At 49.5% G+C, this 17,263-nt stretch overlaps 2 protein-coding genes across 4 annotated transcripts in view; one reads left to right on the plus strand and one right to left on the minus strand.

The window, feature by feature from the left end:
• Nucleotides 1-1,825: 1,825 nt before the first annotated feature.
• On the minus strand, nt 1,826-3,561 carry NKX1-2 (NK1 homeobox 2; the record flags this gene model as incomplete). The annotated part of the gene is made up of 2 exons (XM_084210531.1): nt 1,826-2,397; nt 3,330-3,561. 2 exons carry the CDS (start codon nt 3,559-3,561, stop codon nt 1,826-1,828), a joined length of 804 nt encoding a protein of 267 aa, XP_084066657.1.
• Nucleotides 3,562-6,050: 2,489 nt separating this feature from the next.
• LHPP (phospholysine phosphohistidine inorganic pyrophosphate phosphatase) overlaps nt 6,051-17,263 on the plus strand; it is a 73,202-nt gene continuing 61,989 nt past the window's right edge. For all 3 annotated transcript variants that reach the window (XM_084210570.1, XM_084210572.1, XM_084210571.1), the window contains exon 1: nt 6,051-6,195. In XM_084210570.1, the coding sequence (XP_084066696.1) occupies nt 6,068-6,195 (128 nt within the window). In that variant the 5' untranslated portion in view covers nt 6,051-6,067. The remainder of the gene's footprint in view (nt 6,196-17,263) is intronic.

The following is a 17,263-nucleotide window of genomic DNA, read 5'->3' on the forward strand; positions in this document are numbered from 1 at the left end:
CAGGGCTTGAGCTCTTAACTGCCATGAACAGTCAGAAGTGACACAGTTTGTCAGCAGTGGTGGGACCTGATGGCTCAGGCATTTGGGATTGCTGATTGCCTGGCCAGAAAGGAAGGCAGCTCGGGATGCACCCCAAGCAGCTGAAATGCCACGGTCTTTTGTAACTCTAACTCAAATTAGGGTTTAAAAGTTACTTTAATTAACCTCCAAGTAAAGGCATTCATACAGCAGCCATGACTTCCAAGCCTGTGACCTGAGGTAAACTTTGTGTTCTGTCAGTAGCTCTTCAAACCGCTGAGGAGGCACTGGGTACCTCCTCTCACTGTGGAAAGACAGGCTCAGGTCATTTCAGCTGGCCCAAGTTTAGGCTTGTGGCTCTCACACCCTTGATTCCTGTAAAGCTGGAAGTCAGGAGGGTGATTTTTGCAAGAGAGGATTGTCCCATCTCCTCACAGCCAGCCCAGAGGAGATGAGGTATCACCCTCAGTTCCTGACATGCAACACAGGGACCATCAAGACCCACACCAGGTGGGCAAATAGTCCACAAAGCAGACAGTGCCTCATCCCAGTAAAATTAAAAACAATTAAACAGGGAATAATTTAAAAACCCTTTTTATTTAGACCAACACAAGAGCTAGATAGGATTTATGAGCTAAGTTTTTTGGTTGGAAAGCCAGTGTGTACTTTAAAGCATTGTCAAAGACCGAGAGGATACAGTCTGGAATACTGTGTTGTAATTTGTAAAACTGCATGAGACAGATTTTTTTAAACCAATTACTTCCCATCCATTCAGGGACAGATGAGCCCCCAGCTAAAATTCCTTTTCATTCCAATGCTTGTAACGATGAAGATGAAATGTGATTTTCCTTCTAACAAATGCTCCAAAAAGCAAAACCAGAAAAAGCATGTGTTTTTCTGTTATGGATAGTAGGTCTCAGCATGCTGGAAATTCTGTGTTTTACTTACTTTCTACCACAAATGCCCCATTTTTAAAGAAATGAATAATGTAATCATTTTCTCTGATTTATGTTTTCTTTTCTGCCTCATTTGGCACTAATGCTGTGTTATTACAAGAACAACTGGTCTCTGCAAAAAGAATGATCTTTAGATTTCTTATCCAAAACGTGTGAAGTCATTGGGACTGAACTGCAGAGAGGCCATGGACATGAGCAGCAGTTGAACATTTTCCCACTGACCAGGGAGATTTTTCCTTCTTGTCTCCCGATGACACAGAGCTGCATTTTCCTGCACCTTCCCAAACAAAGCTCTCCTCCAGGTAGGGTGTCAAGAACATGACTGGCAGTTTCCAGAAACGATAACGAAACGTGGGTCAAACAGGGCTCAGAGAGTCCCACGAGCACAGTCAGAGCCTGGGGACGTCTTCACTGCCGAGCATCCTTGGGATTCGACACGGCCGCCTGCACCCTCATCAGGATCGCAGCAGTGCTAACGAGTGCCACAGCTCCCGAGCCCCCGAGGCTTCAGACGTGTGCTGGCAAGCCGAACAGCAACGAGGAGCATCTTAACAATGAACTTGGAGAAGAATCTGCAGGGAATTAGTGTCAGGCATGTGTAAAGAGGGTTACTATTCCCATCTCCAACACCTATAATTACATCTCAAAGGTGCTAATAAAATCCAGTGGTTACAGTGGGGTTTTTTCTCTGTGTGTCAAAGTTAAGCACGCTGCCGTGAGCTTAGGAAAAATCAACTTTCTTACACTTCAAATGACCACGCAAGCAGCAGAAGTGATGACGGTGTTCCCCGCTGGGTCAGAAGGGCTGAGGTGCGCTCCTGGCTCCCGGGGGCTGCCCCGCAGCTGCCGCCTCAGAGGTGCGGGGCGTAGAAGGGGCCGAGGTACGCGGGGCCCAGGAAGGGTGCGAAGGGGCCGGCGCCCAGCGGGAAGGGGGCGGCCGGCGGCACCAGCACGTTGGCGGCGGCGTAGGAAGGGAAAGTCTGGAAGGGCAGAGCGGCGGGGCCCGGCGGGCTGGGGCTGCCGCCGCTCGCCGCCGCCGCCGCGGGGGATGCTGCAGGGGCCGCCCCGTCGGCGCCCGGGTGCTGCTTCTTCCACTTGGTGCGGCGGTTCTGGAACCAGATCTTCACCTGCGTCTCGGTGAGGCTGAGGGACAGCGCCAGGCTGAGGCGCTCGCAGACCGACAGGTACCGCGTAGCTCGGAACTTGTTCTCCAGGGCCACCAGCTGCTCGTAGGTGAAGGCGGTGCGCGCCCGCCGCGGCTTCCCGCAGCCCGGCTCTGCCCGCCGCCGCCGGGCGCTCCGCGGCGAGCCCGGCTCCTCCGGCCCGGGCGGGCTCGCGGTCACGGTCCCGTCCCCGCTCGGGTCCTCCTCGTCGCGCTCCTGCCCCGCGTCCTCGGCGCCGCTCTCCGCCGGGGCGTGCGCATCTAGGTGAGACCGCGGGGCTCGTCAGGGGACAGCGCACCCTCCTCCCGTTCCCCCTCCGAACCCCTCTCTTCTGCTCCCGCATCCCTCCCTCCCCCCAACATAAGGGCAATCACTAAAAGTAAAATAAAGGGGAGAAGAATTCCGCCCGACGTGCGAGATCCCCCCCGCCCCGCGTCCCCCGCTGTGCCACCGCATCCGCGGTGGGGAGGGGGGATCCGTCGATATGGATTTCTTACCAATTAAAAAAGAAGTTATTAAAGTCCCCTTCTGAAGCGAAATAAATCCCCTCCCCCCCTCCCTATCCCTGCGCTAATGGAGTTTCAGATTTGCGAGGGCCAGATCGATAGATGTCATCTATTAAAGGTAAGTTTTAATCGAACAATATTAGGATCAGGCCGGGGGAAGGAGGTTTGAAGTGGGCACCTGCAAGCTGCGGGGAGGAGATAGGCGGGAGTCGGTAATAGGATATCGATCACCGGGAGCTAAGGCATCCTCCGGTGGGGACGGGCCGAGCAATTACCCAGCCGGCCGTCCCGCGGGCCGGGGCATCCGACCGCTGCCGCCCCGGGGAAAGGAGCGCCCGGGGGCCGCCCTTGCTGGGGGAAAGAAACCCGCGCGGTGCCTCGGTAAGAGCCGCGGCCCGTCCGGCGCCGGGGTGGGGCGGCGGCGCGCCCTGATGTGCGCCCTCCCGCTCCAGCGGCAGAGGATGCTCCGCACGCCGGGAGCCGGGCAGGGCACGCGGATATCGAGAACTTTTCCCTTTGCATCATCAAGGCTCAAAATCCAGTTCCAGCCCCCCTTCCCTCGCTCCTGCGGGACCCCGCGCGGGGAGCGCGTCCCGCCGGGCGCGGGGCCGAGGGTCCCCGTGTGCCGGCGCCTCCACCTGCGCGCCCCGCCAGCGCCGGCCGGAGAAACGCGAGCGCGTTCCTACCATGTGCCTCTAGTTTATTCCTCCCGCTGCCGGGAGCAGCAGCGTCCTTTCCTACTTCAACTCTTCCCAAACTTTTCTCCCGCTCGCCCGAGCGGGGGGCGCTGCCCCAGCTCCCCGAGGCCGGTTCGCGTCTTCTGCTGAATTTCTGGGGATCCAGGATGTCTAAGATGGAGAAGGAGATTTTATGATGGATGGGGGCCGCCTTGGCCCCGCGGTCCGGGCATTCCGGCATCCCACCCCACCCTCCGCGCTTCCCGGAGACCTTCTGGCTCCCAGCGCGGAGCCGGCGGAGCGCAGCGCCGGGCGCGGAGCCGGGCCGCTCCGGAGCCGCACGCTCGGCGCTGGCGGCGCGGAGTGAGCGGCGGGGAGGAGGGTCGGCCGGGGAGGCGGAGGGGCCGGCGGCGGGGTGGGGGCAGAGGAGGGGGCAGAGCAGCCATTGGCACGCCGCCCCCTCGCCCCCTCCCCGCCGCGCTGGCTCCGCGGGGGCGCAGCGGGCGCCTCCCTCCATCGCAGCCTCTCGGCGTCGGGTCTTTCCCGTTACCTGCCCCGGGCTGGGCTGGGGGACGTGCAGAGGGGGCGGCTAGGAGCCCCTGGCACCGGAGCCGGGACCTCCGCCGGAGCAGGGATGCGGCCGCACCCGGCAGCCCGACGGCAGCTGGGGTCCCCCGGGGCCCGGAGAGCCGCCGGCTGCACCTGTCCTCTCGCCCTCCGCTGAGCCACCTGCAGCTCTCCCCGTCAGTGCGGGTCCAGCGGGCTGAGCCTCGTGTTCAGAGGGACCCAGAGAGGAGGGATGGCTCCTGCATCTCTCTCCTGTGCTGGGCAGGATCCAAGCTCCAAGTGCTCCCTGTGCCAGCCGCCTCTGTTTGAGATGTAAAGCTACTGCCTGGTCCTCAGGGAAAAAGGAGCAGCTTTTCATTTAGGAGCAGCTTGGGATCAATGTAGTTCAGACTGGGCCACTCCTGGAACTCTCCCATTATGTTCATACTGTTCCCAGTTAGAAGGCAGGGAAACTGAGGCCTGACTGAGCTCCTAACCCACTGAACAACCCCTTAACCAACTCTCCTTGTCTTGGGAGAAAACACTTTGTTGCCTGTTCACTCTATAACTGGGACAGAGTAGGTGACAGCAGGCCAAGCCTCCCCACTCTGCACCAGCCCTGTGACCACTTCTAGCCAGTCCTGCTTATTGAAAACACACTTGCAGTGAATTTCTGCACACCTGTATCTGTTCGGGGTGGGGAGGTTCTGCACACTTGTATCTGTTCACGAGGATTCTTTTCCCTCTCCTTGTCATTTCAGTGTCTGTTGGTGCCACAAATCATCAAATAGACTGGGGAAAGGCACCCTTCAGCAAGGGAAGGCAGCCCTCAGTAGGAATCTGCTGCTCCACTTGCTTTATTCCAATGGAGAGATGCAGAGCACTGCCCTCCTCCTCTTCATTGCCATCTCAGCCTCAGCAGAATTGGGCTCAGAAATAATTCTTGGCATAGGCCTTAAGATAAGAGGAAAGCAAGAAGATGAGATGATGATGTGCAAGGGTGACGTGATTAAATGTAGCTGTTACTGTTAATTATCTAAAAGCCCATTTGGCACCAGCCTCTGGGGTAGAATACCACAAGAATGTGGAAGAGAAGCTCAGACCTGAGGACTTCACACTCACAAGCTACAGGTGGCTAAAGCTTGGTTTTGGGGATGTGGGAGCTGGTGAACTGGGAAAAAAAATCTGGTATATGTGAGACTACAAATACTTCTGTTTGAGTTGTTGGGTCTGCAGGAGCTGAGAACGTAAATGGCAGCATTGAAATGAATTTGTGAGCTACAAGATGTTTTCAAATCTCATCAGTTTCACATGTATATACACAACAACCTACAAACATACATGCATGTGGAAGTGCACATACTCATGGATTAGTTCCAGCACTCTGAAGTTGGTCCATTTCCCAGCTCAGGCATTAAAATTCAGCCCAAGTGCTGTCTTTAAATTGCTTTGATGCTAGGTGGGTTTCAACCCTGACCTGTCCTGACGGCAAGTGATGGCTGTAACAAGCTGTGGATCAATATTCATAGCGGGTGTCCTGCACTGATAACACTATCCAAGACAATGTTCACTATCGCTGCAGACAGCTGAGATATTGTGCCATTAGTAATGTTGTTTTAAATAACCTGATCCATTTCTGAGTCTATTTAATGAATTTCACAGTTTAGATATTATCTTTAGGGAGAAGCCAGAGGCTATTCCAGAAGCGGTGATGCAAATCAATGCTGCCAAAGCTCCTCTGCTTTCCTTAAAGCTAAATGGACTATAATTCCACCACAGCTCCTTATACATTCTGGGAGTCGTGCCATTCTATTGATGGCATTAGCAACGAGAAGATATTTGGGAGAAAACAATGCTATCCATAAAGCTGGAACACAGCTGATAACATCTTATCTGCGATTGTAAAATTCTTTACACGATGAGTCAGTGGGGCTTTTTTCTTGGGTGTCATATGAACCACGGAACGGTTTGGGTTGGAAGGGGCGTTAAAAACCATCTAATTTCACTCCACTGCCATAGGTGGTGATGCCACTCACTAGGATTGCTCCACTTCCAGCCCGGCCTTGGCCGCTTCCCCGGCTGGGGCAGCAGCAGTTGCAGCGCGCCGAGCCCCGCTGCGGGCGGTGCGGCGGGGCGGGCTCGGGGCGGAGCGGAGCCGGGACTGCATTTCCCGGCAGCGCCGGGCGCGCAGCCGAGCGGCCATGGCGGAGCGGGGCCGGGGCTGGGCCCGGGCCGTGCGGGGGCTGCTGCTCGATGTCAGCGGCGTTCTCTACGACAGCGGCGCCGGCGGCGGCGTCCCCATCGCGGGCTCGGTAGAGGCCGTGCGCAGGTGGGTGGGGGGCGGCCGGGGAGAGGGGACGCAGCGCGGGGCCGGGGCTGCAGCGGGGGCAGCGGCGGTCACCGCCTGGTGGGACTTACACAGCCAGCCCCTGCTGTGCTGTGTAAGTCCCGCACGGGAATCGGGAGCTTTTGGGGGTAGCTTGGTGCTTTTGGGGGTTATTTTAGGGAAGGGAGCCCGCAGAGCCTGGGCCGGTGGGGAGAAGGGTCTGGGCGGTGCGGCGGGCACGTCCCGCGTGGTTCTGTGTTTGCTGGTGACACTGCACGGGTGGCGGGAGCTGGCAGCGTCCAGGAGATCTGGCACCGTCCCCTGGTAATCGTTTTTCAGATATTACCCACACTGGTGTGTCTGTAAATTGATTAACTCTGCTGTCAAATTAGCTGGAACTTCTTGCAGGGAGCTTGCACGCCTGTAGTGGAGAGTTTCTGTGCTGAGGTTAATGATTGCCCAGCTTGGAAGGGACTCAAAAACAAAGTGTGGTCCTGGTGAGGTACTCCCAGTGCCCACAGGTAGGGAACTCCTTCACTTTTAGCTGGGTGATGCTGTTCAGGTAACATGAGCTAAGTAACTTTAACTTAACTAACTTTATTTAATTAGGTTGACTTGCCAGTGTGTCTGTATTGGCCCTGCTTGACCAGAGGAGCAGGATGGGGCCAGGGGAGAGCAGCAGCCACAGGGACAATTTTGTTTAAAGACAAGTATTGATTGTGTGGTTGTGAATTTCTGGAAGAGCCTTTTGGCTTTCATTCACCCACTGTGGAAAGTCCAGGTCTGTTTCACGTGGCAAGTGCTGGATGGGGCTTGGAGCAATCTGGGGTAGTGGAATGTGTCCTTGTCCATTTCAGGAGAGTGGAACTTTACTGTTCCTTCCTACCCAAACCATTCTGTGATTCCATGCTGCTGCATGTACCCCACTTGCAGTGTTTTAAATATCTGAATTCTGAAGCCCTGTGAAACGCTGACAGCTCTGCTTGGTGAGCACCTCTGCAGCTTCTGCCCTTTGGGGCCACTCAGCAAAGACACAGTTGGGACAAATGCATTACTGAGCAGGAGAAGATGCAGGAATAAATATTGATTTCAGTATAATTAATGATATGAGGTTAGTTAAATATGTGCCTATATGTTGGTGGAACCGCCATGGAAAGGCAGAACTGAAGAAGATCCAAATTAGTTGATAATAACAGAACTCTTTGCTGCTTGCTTTTTTTTTTTCACCCATAATTATGTGTTCATATTTCTTGAAACACATGTAGGATGCACAGAAGATGTTATCAGATGGATCAGAGTTCCCACTGCTGTCAGAGAGCAATATTTGAAGTAATTTCAAGCCTTATTGAGGCTCTTGGCTGGTTTTTGGTGCTCACCTGGCCAGGAGAAGGTGCAGATGCTGGGACGGCCAAGGGGAGAGCAGCATTCCCAGGGAATTCAGTGAAACTAGGCAGAGGGAGAAGTTGCTTCTATTGAAATCCTGTGGCCTGTGGTTCTTTCAGGGGATTGTGCATGTGCAGAGCACAGCCTGGGACAGCCCAGATCATAGCCAAGGCCTCCAGGCATGGCCAAACCAAGCATAAATAACAACAACTGCATAAATACTGCCAGAGATCAGATCATTCCTTTAGAAACCTGGACATGTTCAGTAATACCTGTGTTGTGGTTCACCAGATGCTTTTGACATTGTTTTATTGCTCCTAAATTTTAAGCTTCATCTTTTGTCGAGTTGCAGGCTGTTATTTAATAATCTTTGTCATGACATTTGCTGAAACCTCCTGCATGGAGGCAACTTAAACTGCACTCTAACTTACAGTAACATCAGAAATATGCTGATGAAGCAGCAGCAAAACACTGGCCTTGGGCTAAATGTAGGACAATTTTCTCTGGCAATCCTGGAAATGTCTAAGCCCTTTTTGCCTGTTAGTCACAGGAAGGCCTCAGCAGCTCATCTGACCTGTCTGCCTGTCTGGAAGGGCTGCAGGGGTCTTGGGAGATGCAATCCAGCAAAAGGCTCTGGAATGTTGTGCAGGGAAAGCTGATCTCCTTTGGGCAGGATTTGGTGAGCAGTGTTCATAGCTGTGGGAACTGGGAACAGCAGAATGGAAAATTGCCAGGAAGGGAAAAAAACCACTTTGTTCAGGTCACTCAATGTAAGTGGTGAAGAATAATCATTTTCCTTGGGTAAAGTCAAGTAGCCTTATTTATCTGCCTATTAGGTTAGTAATTGTTCTGGCTCACACCATTTAAACTCTTTATTGACTCATTATCCTTTTGCCAGTTGCTCATTAATATTTGTGTCTGCGTCACAGTACAGCTGGGTGGTTTCAAGCAGATGGATCAAAGCTAAAAGGAGCTCTTTTTAATTAATTCCTTTTTTTTTAATCAATTAAAGAGCCATAATTGCAGATAGTAAGGAACCTTATAACTAATTCAAATTGCTGTGGTCCTCTGCTAAAGGAGCTAACATCTTTTAGTGCATATATATGTCCAGCTGAAACCTTAATCCCATTTTGATAACTGAGAGTACAGATAAGGACTCTTACAGCAGGACAGCTGACCTGTTCTTTTCAGACTGTCTTGCTACATCACCTCCCCATTACAGCAATTAACTTAGTGTAACAACATATAGTACACTCCAATAAAAATGATAAGTAAACATACTCATTTGTCATTGGTTTCATGTGACTGAAGCTGTCCTGACCTCCTAAAACTACATTTTCTGCATTATTTCTCTTGTTTTCAGTCAAATTCTGCTGTGCAGTTATGTGAGTTAGTCTTTGTGAGAGCAGCAGCCTAATTTCTGCCAGCAGAATTTGGCCTGGTTTCTATTTGTGATGGCTGCTTCCCTCTTGTTTGTTTGTTTTTAGCCAACAGTACAGTCAGATGGAGCAGAAACACGGCCAGAGAAGCTGATGGACACTGGAACACCCTGAGCAAGGTGACATTCACTGCTGTAGAGACCCTCCTGAGCAAGGCATCAATAACTGCTATACCTGTGGTGGAAACACTAAGTGTTAACTGCTGGGACTGCTTTGTTTATTGCTGGTGTACCTGCAGCCCTGATACATCTCACCTGTGGAATACTGAAGGATTCAGTGTGCACTGAGAGGGGGTTGATGAGTTGGAGGCTGAGAAAGTGAACAGACACAGGAGTATTTGTTGAGCAGAGCTTGTGTCCTGTGCCCAAGGGATAAGGTGAATCTGGATCCTTGTTACTCATCCAGACTGTGGCAGCCAGGCACCCATGTGCCAAAGGGTACTGGCACCCCTAGACCCAGGAACGTCTCTAGATTCTCCAGGGACTGTTGTTGTTATCTTCAGGTGGGGATATTACAGCCGTGGATGGCTAAGAAGGCCAAAAGTGGCTGGAAAAGATAATTTATCCCCTTAAAACTTTTAAGACACAATGTTTCTTGATGGTTTAACTTACTGTGGCATATCTTTGTTGTTGTTTTGAAAAAGCTACCTAAGCCCCACCCATCTCTTCCCAGGGTGTGCAGTTCCCTGGCAGATGCTTTGGAGCAGATCTGAAAGCCCGTGGGTGAGATCAGAAGGGCCATCGGTGACTTAAAGGCTTCTCCTGGAGCCAGCCCTGACAGAGCCTCAGTGCCGTGCTGTTATTGTCCTAATCGATTTACACAGCATTGACACGAGGTGAGCTAGCTGCTTTTTATCTTACAAATAGCAGGGAGCTGCTCCCTTACAAGACAGAAGGTGGTTAAACACCCATAAAAGATGCTCAGCCTGTGCTCTGGCATTTGCATTTACGGCTGTGTGCTGATAGTGTGTCCATTAGCATATCCATATGAAAAGCACACAGGAGTTGGAGGTTTACAACATCCTGTTGTTGGGCTGGGCTGGTGCATCTGTTAGCACAGCTTTCTACAGAGCCCTTGAAAAGGGCAGCGGAAATCTGGGGAGCAGGGAGGCTGGGGAGCAGCTGGACACTCCTGTTAAAATAAAATACCTGGAGAGTCTAACAAGAAGAAGATTGTGAGGAGAACAAATGGAGCTGGGACTGTAAAACAATTCAGGGTGTGGGGGTTCAGAGGAGTTGGGAGCTCACAAAGAGCCTTTTGGAAGTGTGTGTGCCATGAGGAGTAGGAAATCTTTGTTGTCACAGCAGATAATGTGGCTTAGCACAGGCTGTGCAGATGTTCAGAGTTCCAAGGCTTGCTGTGCCTTCGGGACATTTGATAGAAAAGGAGTTGTTCTCCTAGAAAGAGACCTTCAAATAAAGTATGCAGACCCTTGTGTAAATACCTGTTAATTTGTTTTTGTACTTGACTCTCTTTGCACTTTCTACCCAAAGCAATCCAGTCACCCAGGTGTCACTGCCTTCCTGAAGCATCAGACACACAAAAAATGAAGCATTCTGTGTTGCCATGTGGCTGTTCCCTGGCAGAGCCAGGAGGGGATCCAGGAACTGATCCTCAGCTGCACTCCAGTCTGTAACATTAGCTGTGGTCACAGTTTTCTAAAAGCAGTGGCTGTTCCTAACCCATTCTTGCTTTCCTAATCAGCAGTGTTATTTCTTTATAAAGATTTGTGTCCCTGAAGTTGTGGGTGTTCACCTGCTTTGTGCACAAATTGCATTAGTGAGTGCTTGCATTTTTGAAGTTTACACATGCTTAACCTTCAGGGTCTCAGAATTCCTTCTTTACAAATTGGTGCTCTTTGTGTACAAAGTGAGAATTCAACCCTGTCAAAGATAACTTGGTTTTGAGGGAATTTTTAATGGAGTAATCAGCAGCTTCATAGAATCATAGAATAGTTTGGGTTGGAAGCAACCTTAAAGATCCTGTGCCCACCTTTTTGCACAGACTAAAAGCTATTGGGGTGTCATTCACTGTGTTGTCCATAAAAATATCTTGCTTAATACAAATAAATACATCCCAGACCTGTTCATGCTAACTGAATCCCCGAAAATCTGATTTTTTTCCTTGGCAGCTCCCAAAGTGGAGGTTTACCAGCTATTTAAGGTCTGCCAGAGTTTACTTATTGAACCATTTGCAGTGTGGTTAAAGTCTTTGAGGTGTAATACATTAAGCTGATTTGGTAATCTGCAGCCTTAAATGCATCTTGTTACTGAACTTAATGGACCAGAGAGATTTTTCTTGTATTCTTTGTGCTTCCTTTCTGCAAGTTCCTTTCAGAAGCATGTGTTATTTTTATTAAACACTAAATTCTAGATTTCACTGTTGTGGTGTATTGCTGCCTACTAATCTGTTGTCTTCCTTGCTGTTCAGGGAGGTGGATTATGATTTATGGTGTTGGATAATTTGTGCAGAAGTTCTGGTATCCAGCTGTATTCAATGGCCTTTGTAGAGAATTCAGGACAAGATGGACTTTGTGTTGGTTTTAGTGTACAATTTCCAGGATTCCTTTCTACCTCTGAAAAACTCTAAATTATCCAAACACTTAAATAAAGGCATTGGTGGGTGTTTAAAGTTTGCTTTGAGCTACAGTTTAGTGATTTTTTTTTTCAGTTTTTACTGTCAAACAGTATCTCAAAGTGGTGTTTCCAGAGTTTTTACTCTCATAACTGTACCCTTCCTTTTGTCACCCTTGCCCACCCTTAGGTAACATTGGCCTCTTCTTGTGGCTCCTTCATGTGTGCCTATTAATCTGCTTTATTCATGTGCAAAGGTAATGCCCTCCTATTTTTTAATCCCTTTTACAATCCCTCCTTTGGATTGCCTCCAAATTATCCCCTTCTATATTTAGAGAGAGGTGAGCCATATGGGGCTGGAGAGGAAATTGTGCTGGGGAGATGGCAGATGTAGAGATGAGTTTCAGGAATGCAGGAGGGACTGGGGCCAAAAAGTGCCATGTGTAAGGATTTGTCAGGGCTACATGGAGCAGAAAGTTGGATCCCCAGAGAACCAGGGCTTTAATGAGCCTGGCTGTACTCAGGACCCATGACAGGCATCAGTGAAAGGAAACACCAAGAGGTCAGGGGGCAAAAGTGGCATCAGAGATGTGACAGCAAGATTGAAGCAGTTTGGATGTGCTGTGATGGCAGAAATCAGAGGAATGGAAAGTTTTGGGCGCTGGGAGAGAGAAGGAAAATCCTGGAGTTTTATCCACAGTCTTCTGATTCCGTTGCACCCACCAGGTTAAAAATCCACTGGGGAATTCAGTGTTTCCATGGAATTCAGGGAGGCTTGTACCACGTAAGGATGGGCAAAGGCACTTACGGCCTCCTTCAGGCTTCTAAAATAATGACTTTGCTGGAATGGCAGGAATACAGATTTGCAGAGAAAATACAGCACATTTTTGCCAAAAAGACGCTTTTTAAACAGAGCAAATGTGCTCTCCTCCCACCAGGCATCTGCACAGCTGGACCCCAGAAGGGGTTATTGCTCTGAGCCAGTGTTGAGCCAGAAAACCCTTTTGGATCCTCAGGTGTGTGTGGTGCTCCCAGGGAGGTTCTCCTGGGAAAAACCTGCAAGATCAGGTGAGGTTTTACCTGGGGCACCAGCACCCTGGCCCCTGCAGAGGGCACTAACATAAACCCTGCCCAGTCCTGCTTTTTCTTTGTGGCTTGGTTGCAGGTGCTGTTGATTCCCTGTGTTTCAGACAAGGTATCAAGAGTGCTGGAAGGTTTACACTGAAGCACACTCATATTTGTCCACTGATGCAAAAGAGTCAAATAGCAAAAGGGCTCAGCATGCTTTCTTTTAAATTAAAAAAAAAAAACAACCCAAGCACTCTGCAAAATCTTATCCCCAAAAGCAGGATAAAAAGCCATTTCTGGAAATCTCTTGTAGCACATTTCCAAATCCCTTTGAAGTTGTTGTTGGACAGTCTCCAAGCTCAGGTTTGTTGCCTGTTCCAGGGTTTTGCTTTCTGCCCCACTGCCCATCTGCACAGGACCTCTGGCTGTGGGCTGCACTTTCCTATTCCCATCTTAGGAAAAAATCTTCATTGTAAAAGGCAATGGGAAAAGATGGCAAATTGGAAGTTTAGCCTTACACTTTTTTTAGTTGCTCCAGCCATGTGCAGGATAATGTGAATTTAAGTTTGATGATTCCCAGTCTGGATTCCAGGACCATTGCTTTTCCTACAGGTGTCACAACCTTTACATCACCTGAAAGAACAGATTTTGTGTTTTATGTGCCCAAAGGCTGCCCATAAAGGTTGGCAAGGGCGGTTGGCTAAGTCTGCACAAGGTCAGTGAGGATGTCCAATAATTGTCCTAACACTTTACCTGTTATGGAGCAATAATGAGAGTTTTTTTCATTATTTTCGGGTGAGTGAGCCTGGCAGATGCTGACAGCCAGCAGATGTGTAAAGTTCGAGGTGATTTGTAAGGGACCGGCTCATCTGACGCATGGTAATTGCACTGGGGGACATTGTCACTCAGCCCCGTGTCCTGCTCCAGCAGAACGAGGTAAAGGTCAGTTCAAAGAGCTGCTGAGGCTCCAGGGGCAGCTCGGGGCTGCAGTTAAACCCCTCACATCCACTTCTCCCCTGGGCGGGTGCTCAGAGCTGGGTGGGTGCCCCAGGTGTAGATTTGGGGATCATTTGGGTGACCAAGTGCTTGTTTGGATCTGGAGTGGGCTTGAATCTCTCCTCTGGTAAGGCTGGTGTGGTAGCTCAGTGCTCACTTCTCCACTTTTAATTTGGGGTTTGGAAGGTTGTTTTTTTTTTTTAATGACTTTTTCCTTCTGTGTCTGTGTGCTGTGGCAGCTCTCTGGCAGAGCAGGCACTGGCAGCAGAGTGACACACAGAGTGACACACACTGTCCCCCACAGAGGGGACAGTGGCCTCTCCATCTGCTCCCTGCTCCATCTCTGTTCTGCCATCCCCTCCAAGAAGGGCCCTGACGAGTTTCTTTTGCCACCGTAGCTGAGTTTGGCATTTGTCACACCCCGGAGGCTCAGAAGCTGCTCTGCCTTGCTCAGGTGAAGCTCCCCTGTTCCTGCTCTTGGGCATTAGGAGTGGTGTGAGCAGTGATGTTGGAAATTGGCAGATTTGGGGGAAGAAGTGGATTTGTCTGATGCTGAGCCTGCTGATGGCCCCAAACAGTGAGGGAGAGGCAGCCCTGGGGGGATGCCCAGAGGGACCTGGGCCATGTGGGTCCCTGCAGCATGGGGAGCAGCGCTGCCTGTCCATGTGCCCTAATCAGGATTGATTTTCCTGGTGTTTGAGTGGGATCCTTATCACAGCCACGGTGTGTGGAAGTCAGCTGAAGGCCTGATTGACTGGGTTTCCTGGGTGTGCCTGTGCTTCTGTAATGGACCTGCTGATAAATCTGTAATACTCTGAGATCTCGATAAAACGTGTGTCGTGTATTTCATCTCCTGCTGCCTCATTCTTCTGCTCTTGCAGGTACCTAATCCCTTGCTCTTTATCTCATAAGACATCACATTACAAATCTTGTTCTTTATTCTTCTCCTGACATCCCCACACTTGCCAGCAGTGGAAATTACAGTGCTTTGCCTTGCCTTGCTTTGCTGGGAGTGTGAGCAGTGGGTGAGTTCAGAGGCTGGAGGTTTCCCTTGAAGCTTTGCACCTGTAGACTCACTGAGCACAGCATCACACCTGTGAGACACAGACCTTCCAGCCAGTTCTTTCAGACTCTCCATGTGCAAAACCTGCCAGATCAGGGAAACTGAATGAGAGTTCTGCTGTAAACGTGATTGGAGGCAGGTTTTCCCCCAAGCAGAGCTGTTGGTAAAAGCTCTCCCTGGTTATTTAAGCTGTGAGTTTAACAGTTGTTTGCTGGCCTGCAGGCTCTGCTCACCATCCCTGTGCTGAGCATCCAGGGATGGATCCTCCCAGTGTGTGTGATGCTGAGTGTGCAGGTGAGTGAGACTGTTCTGTGCAGGATTTGGCAGAGTTTACAGGGCTCTTTTCATGCTAATTGGGAAGGAAAAGGTGACTTTTCATTGGAAAGATATTTTTGTAGAAATAAGTCTTCTCTAGAGTTTTGTGGATTCTTGTTTCATTTACTGTTCCAGGATATTTTTAAAAGTCCTTTTCATGTGTCACCAGAGGAGTCCCATTTTTTTTGTCCAGCTTGGCCTAACTCTTTGTAGACCTGATCCTGAGCATTTCCTGAGCTCGTTTGTTGGGGTGGTAATTACTGGTGGCCACGAAGGCATGAAGCAGTCTGGGATGTGCCCAGACTCCTCCTGCTTTGCTCAGTCCTTTCACAAGTGTCACTGGTTTCCATCCAAAATGCTGAGAAAGAAGTGAAGTTTGTAGTACAGGAAAACTGAATCTGTGCTTTCACTGAGCTGACCTGTGAGGATGCTGGTTTGTCTGTGCAGGTCTGTGGTTGGTGTTGTCCCCAGATTCATTATGTTGACCTTTAGGAAGAGAAAAAGCAGATTTGAATTCAACAAATGTCTGCTTCTAGCCAGTATGAATCATGGGGTTTTTTTTTCCCTAGGAGTGTGCAAGGAGGTTTTGCATTTAGAATTATTTTTTTTTTACCCATGGCACACTCTATTAAAGTTTGTTGTGCATCCACATCACACTGCTTTGCTTTTTAACTCCAGCTGAAACCATGTCTCAAATAACAGATGTGGAATATTGTCATCCCACTGTCACACCAATTGTTCATTGTTCTGAGAAGGTCACATCATAATTCATTAACAATAATTATTCCCTGGGTACACCCTGCACTTCTTCACTCAATTGCTTCATTAACTTGAGAGTGAATCTCACATTCAGTGCTCCAATCAATGAAGATATATTTATAATGTACAAGTGGATGCTATTAGTTACAATATATTAACTGCCTAATTTAAAAGAGAAAAGCTATCTTTATGAAGGGCAATTAACCACTAAGTGTAATTGATAATTCACATATCTATGATTAGGAAAGACAAATAATAAGAAAGAAATGAATCACCAGCATTATTAAAGAAGACACTGGTGTGTAGTTTTGATGAGCAGAAGGGGCTCTCTGGGTCAGGGCCAGGTTTCCAAGAATCTTTTGATGGAAAGTTCATCATCAGATCTGTTGTCTGGAGGTGGCTTTGGTGTTTGCACCAACCAATTGAGATGCTCTTCCCTACAAAATGGACCCAGCATGTTTTGTTGTCTTGAGAATCAGTGCAGGGACTTCCTTAACAGAAAAGTCCTTTTTTGTTTTATTGCAAAGAAGAATTATAATATTTTATCAGAATTGATAAGCCTGGTTCCAGACTTACCTAAGTATCTGTATCTCCATGTGCTCAGGTCCTCAAAGATGATTTTGCACAAATTCACATGAAAACTGATAAAAAGTAGGCATTTTCATGCATTTAGAGGAGCTGAGTGAAAGTCCCTTAGGCAAATGTTTATTTTTTATTAATTGTGGTACATTTTCAATGCTTCTGATTTTCTGTGGCCACTTTGAAGTAATTGGCTCTCCAAGCAGGTGACAGCTCATCCTTGGGGAAGAGGCTTTTTGGGGACATCCACAGCGTGTCCCCAGCTTGGGAAACAAAGCTGCTGAGAGGCAGAGGGCTTGCAGGGGATTCACAGAATGGTTTGGGCTGGAGGGACCCTCAAGACCCCATCCCACCCCTGCCATGGCAAGGACACCTTCCACTATCCCAGGTTGCTCCAAGCCCTGCCCAGCCTGGCCTTGGACACTGCAGGAATGGGGCAACAACCCAACTTTTGCAGGGTACCAATCCACAGGAGCCATGTCCTTGGCTCTGGACCCTCATGGCTGTGTTTTCTTCCCCTGAGAAGCCAGTTACCTGTAAATATTTATTAATGAATCAGTTAAAGTGCCAGATTTTTCAGGAGGATCCACCAAGAAGCAGCACAGGTGTTTTATGAGAGATTTCATGACAGATGTGATTGGATCCACCCCAGTTTTGATAAAACAGCATTGCACTAACTGGCAGCTGCAGCGCCTAGAGTCAGGATTTCGGGTGCATCTGGTCACAGCAAAGGATCCTGCTCCTGGTTTGGAGTATCATCTTCACCTTTTTAGCAGAATTCACAGAATGAGCAGGTTGGAAGAGACCTCCAAATCGTGGAGTCCAACCCAGCCCCAACACCTCAACTAAACCCTGGCACCCGGTGCTACATCCAGGCTTTGTTAAACACATGCAAG

Source organism: Fringilla coelebs (assembly GCF_963513975.1).
Source record: "Fringilla coelebs genome assembly, chromosome: 8".
Lineage (NCBI taxonomy): Eukaryota > Metazoa > Chordata > Aves > Passeriformes > Fringillidae > Fringilla > Fringilla coelebs.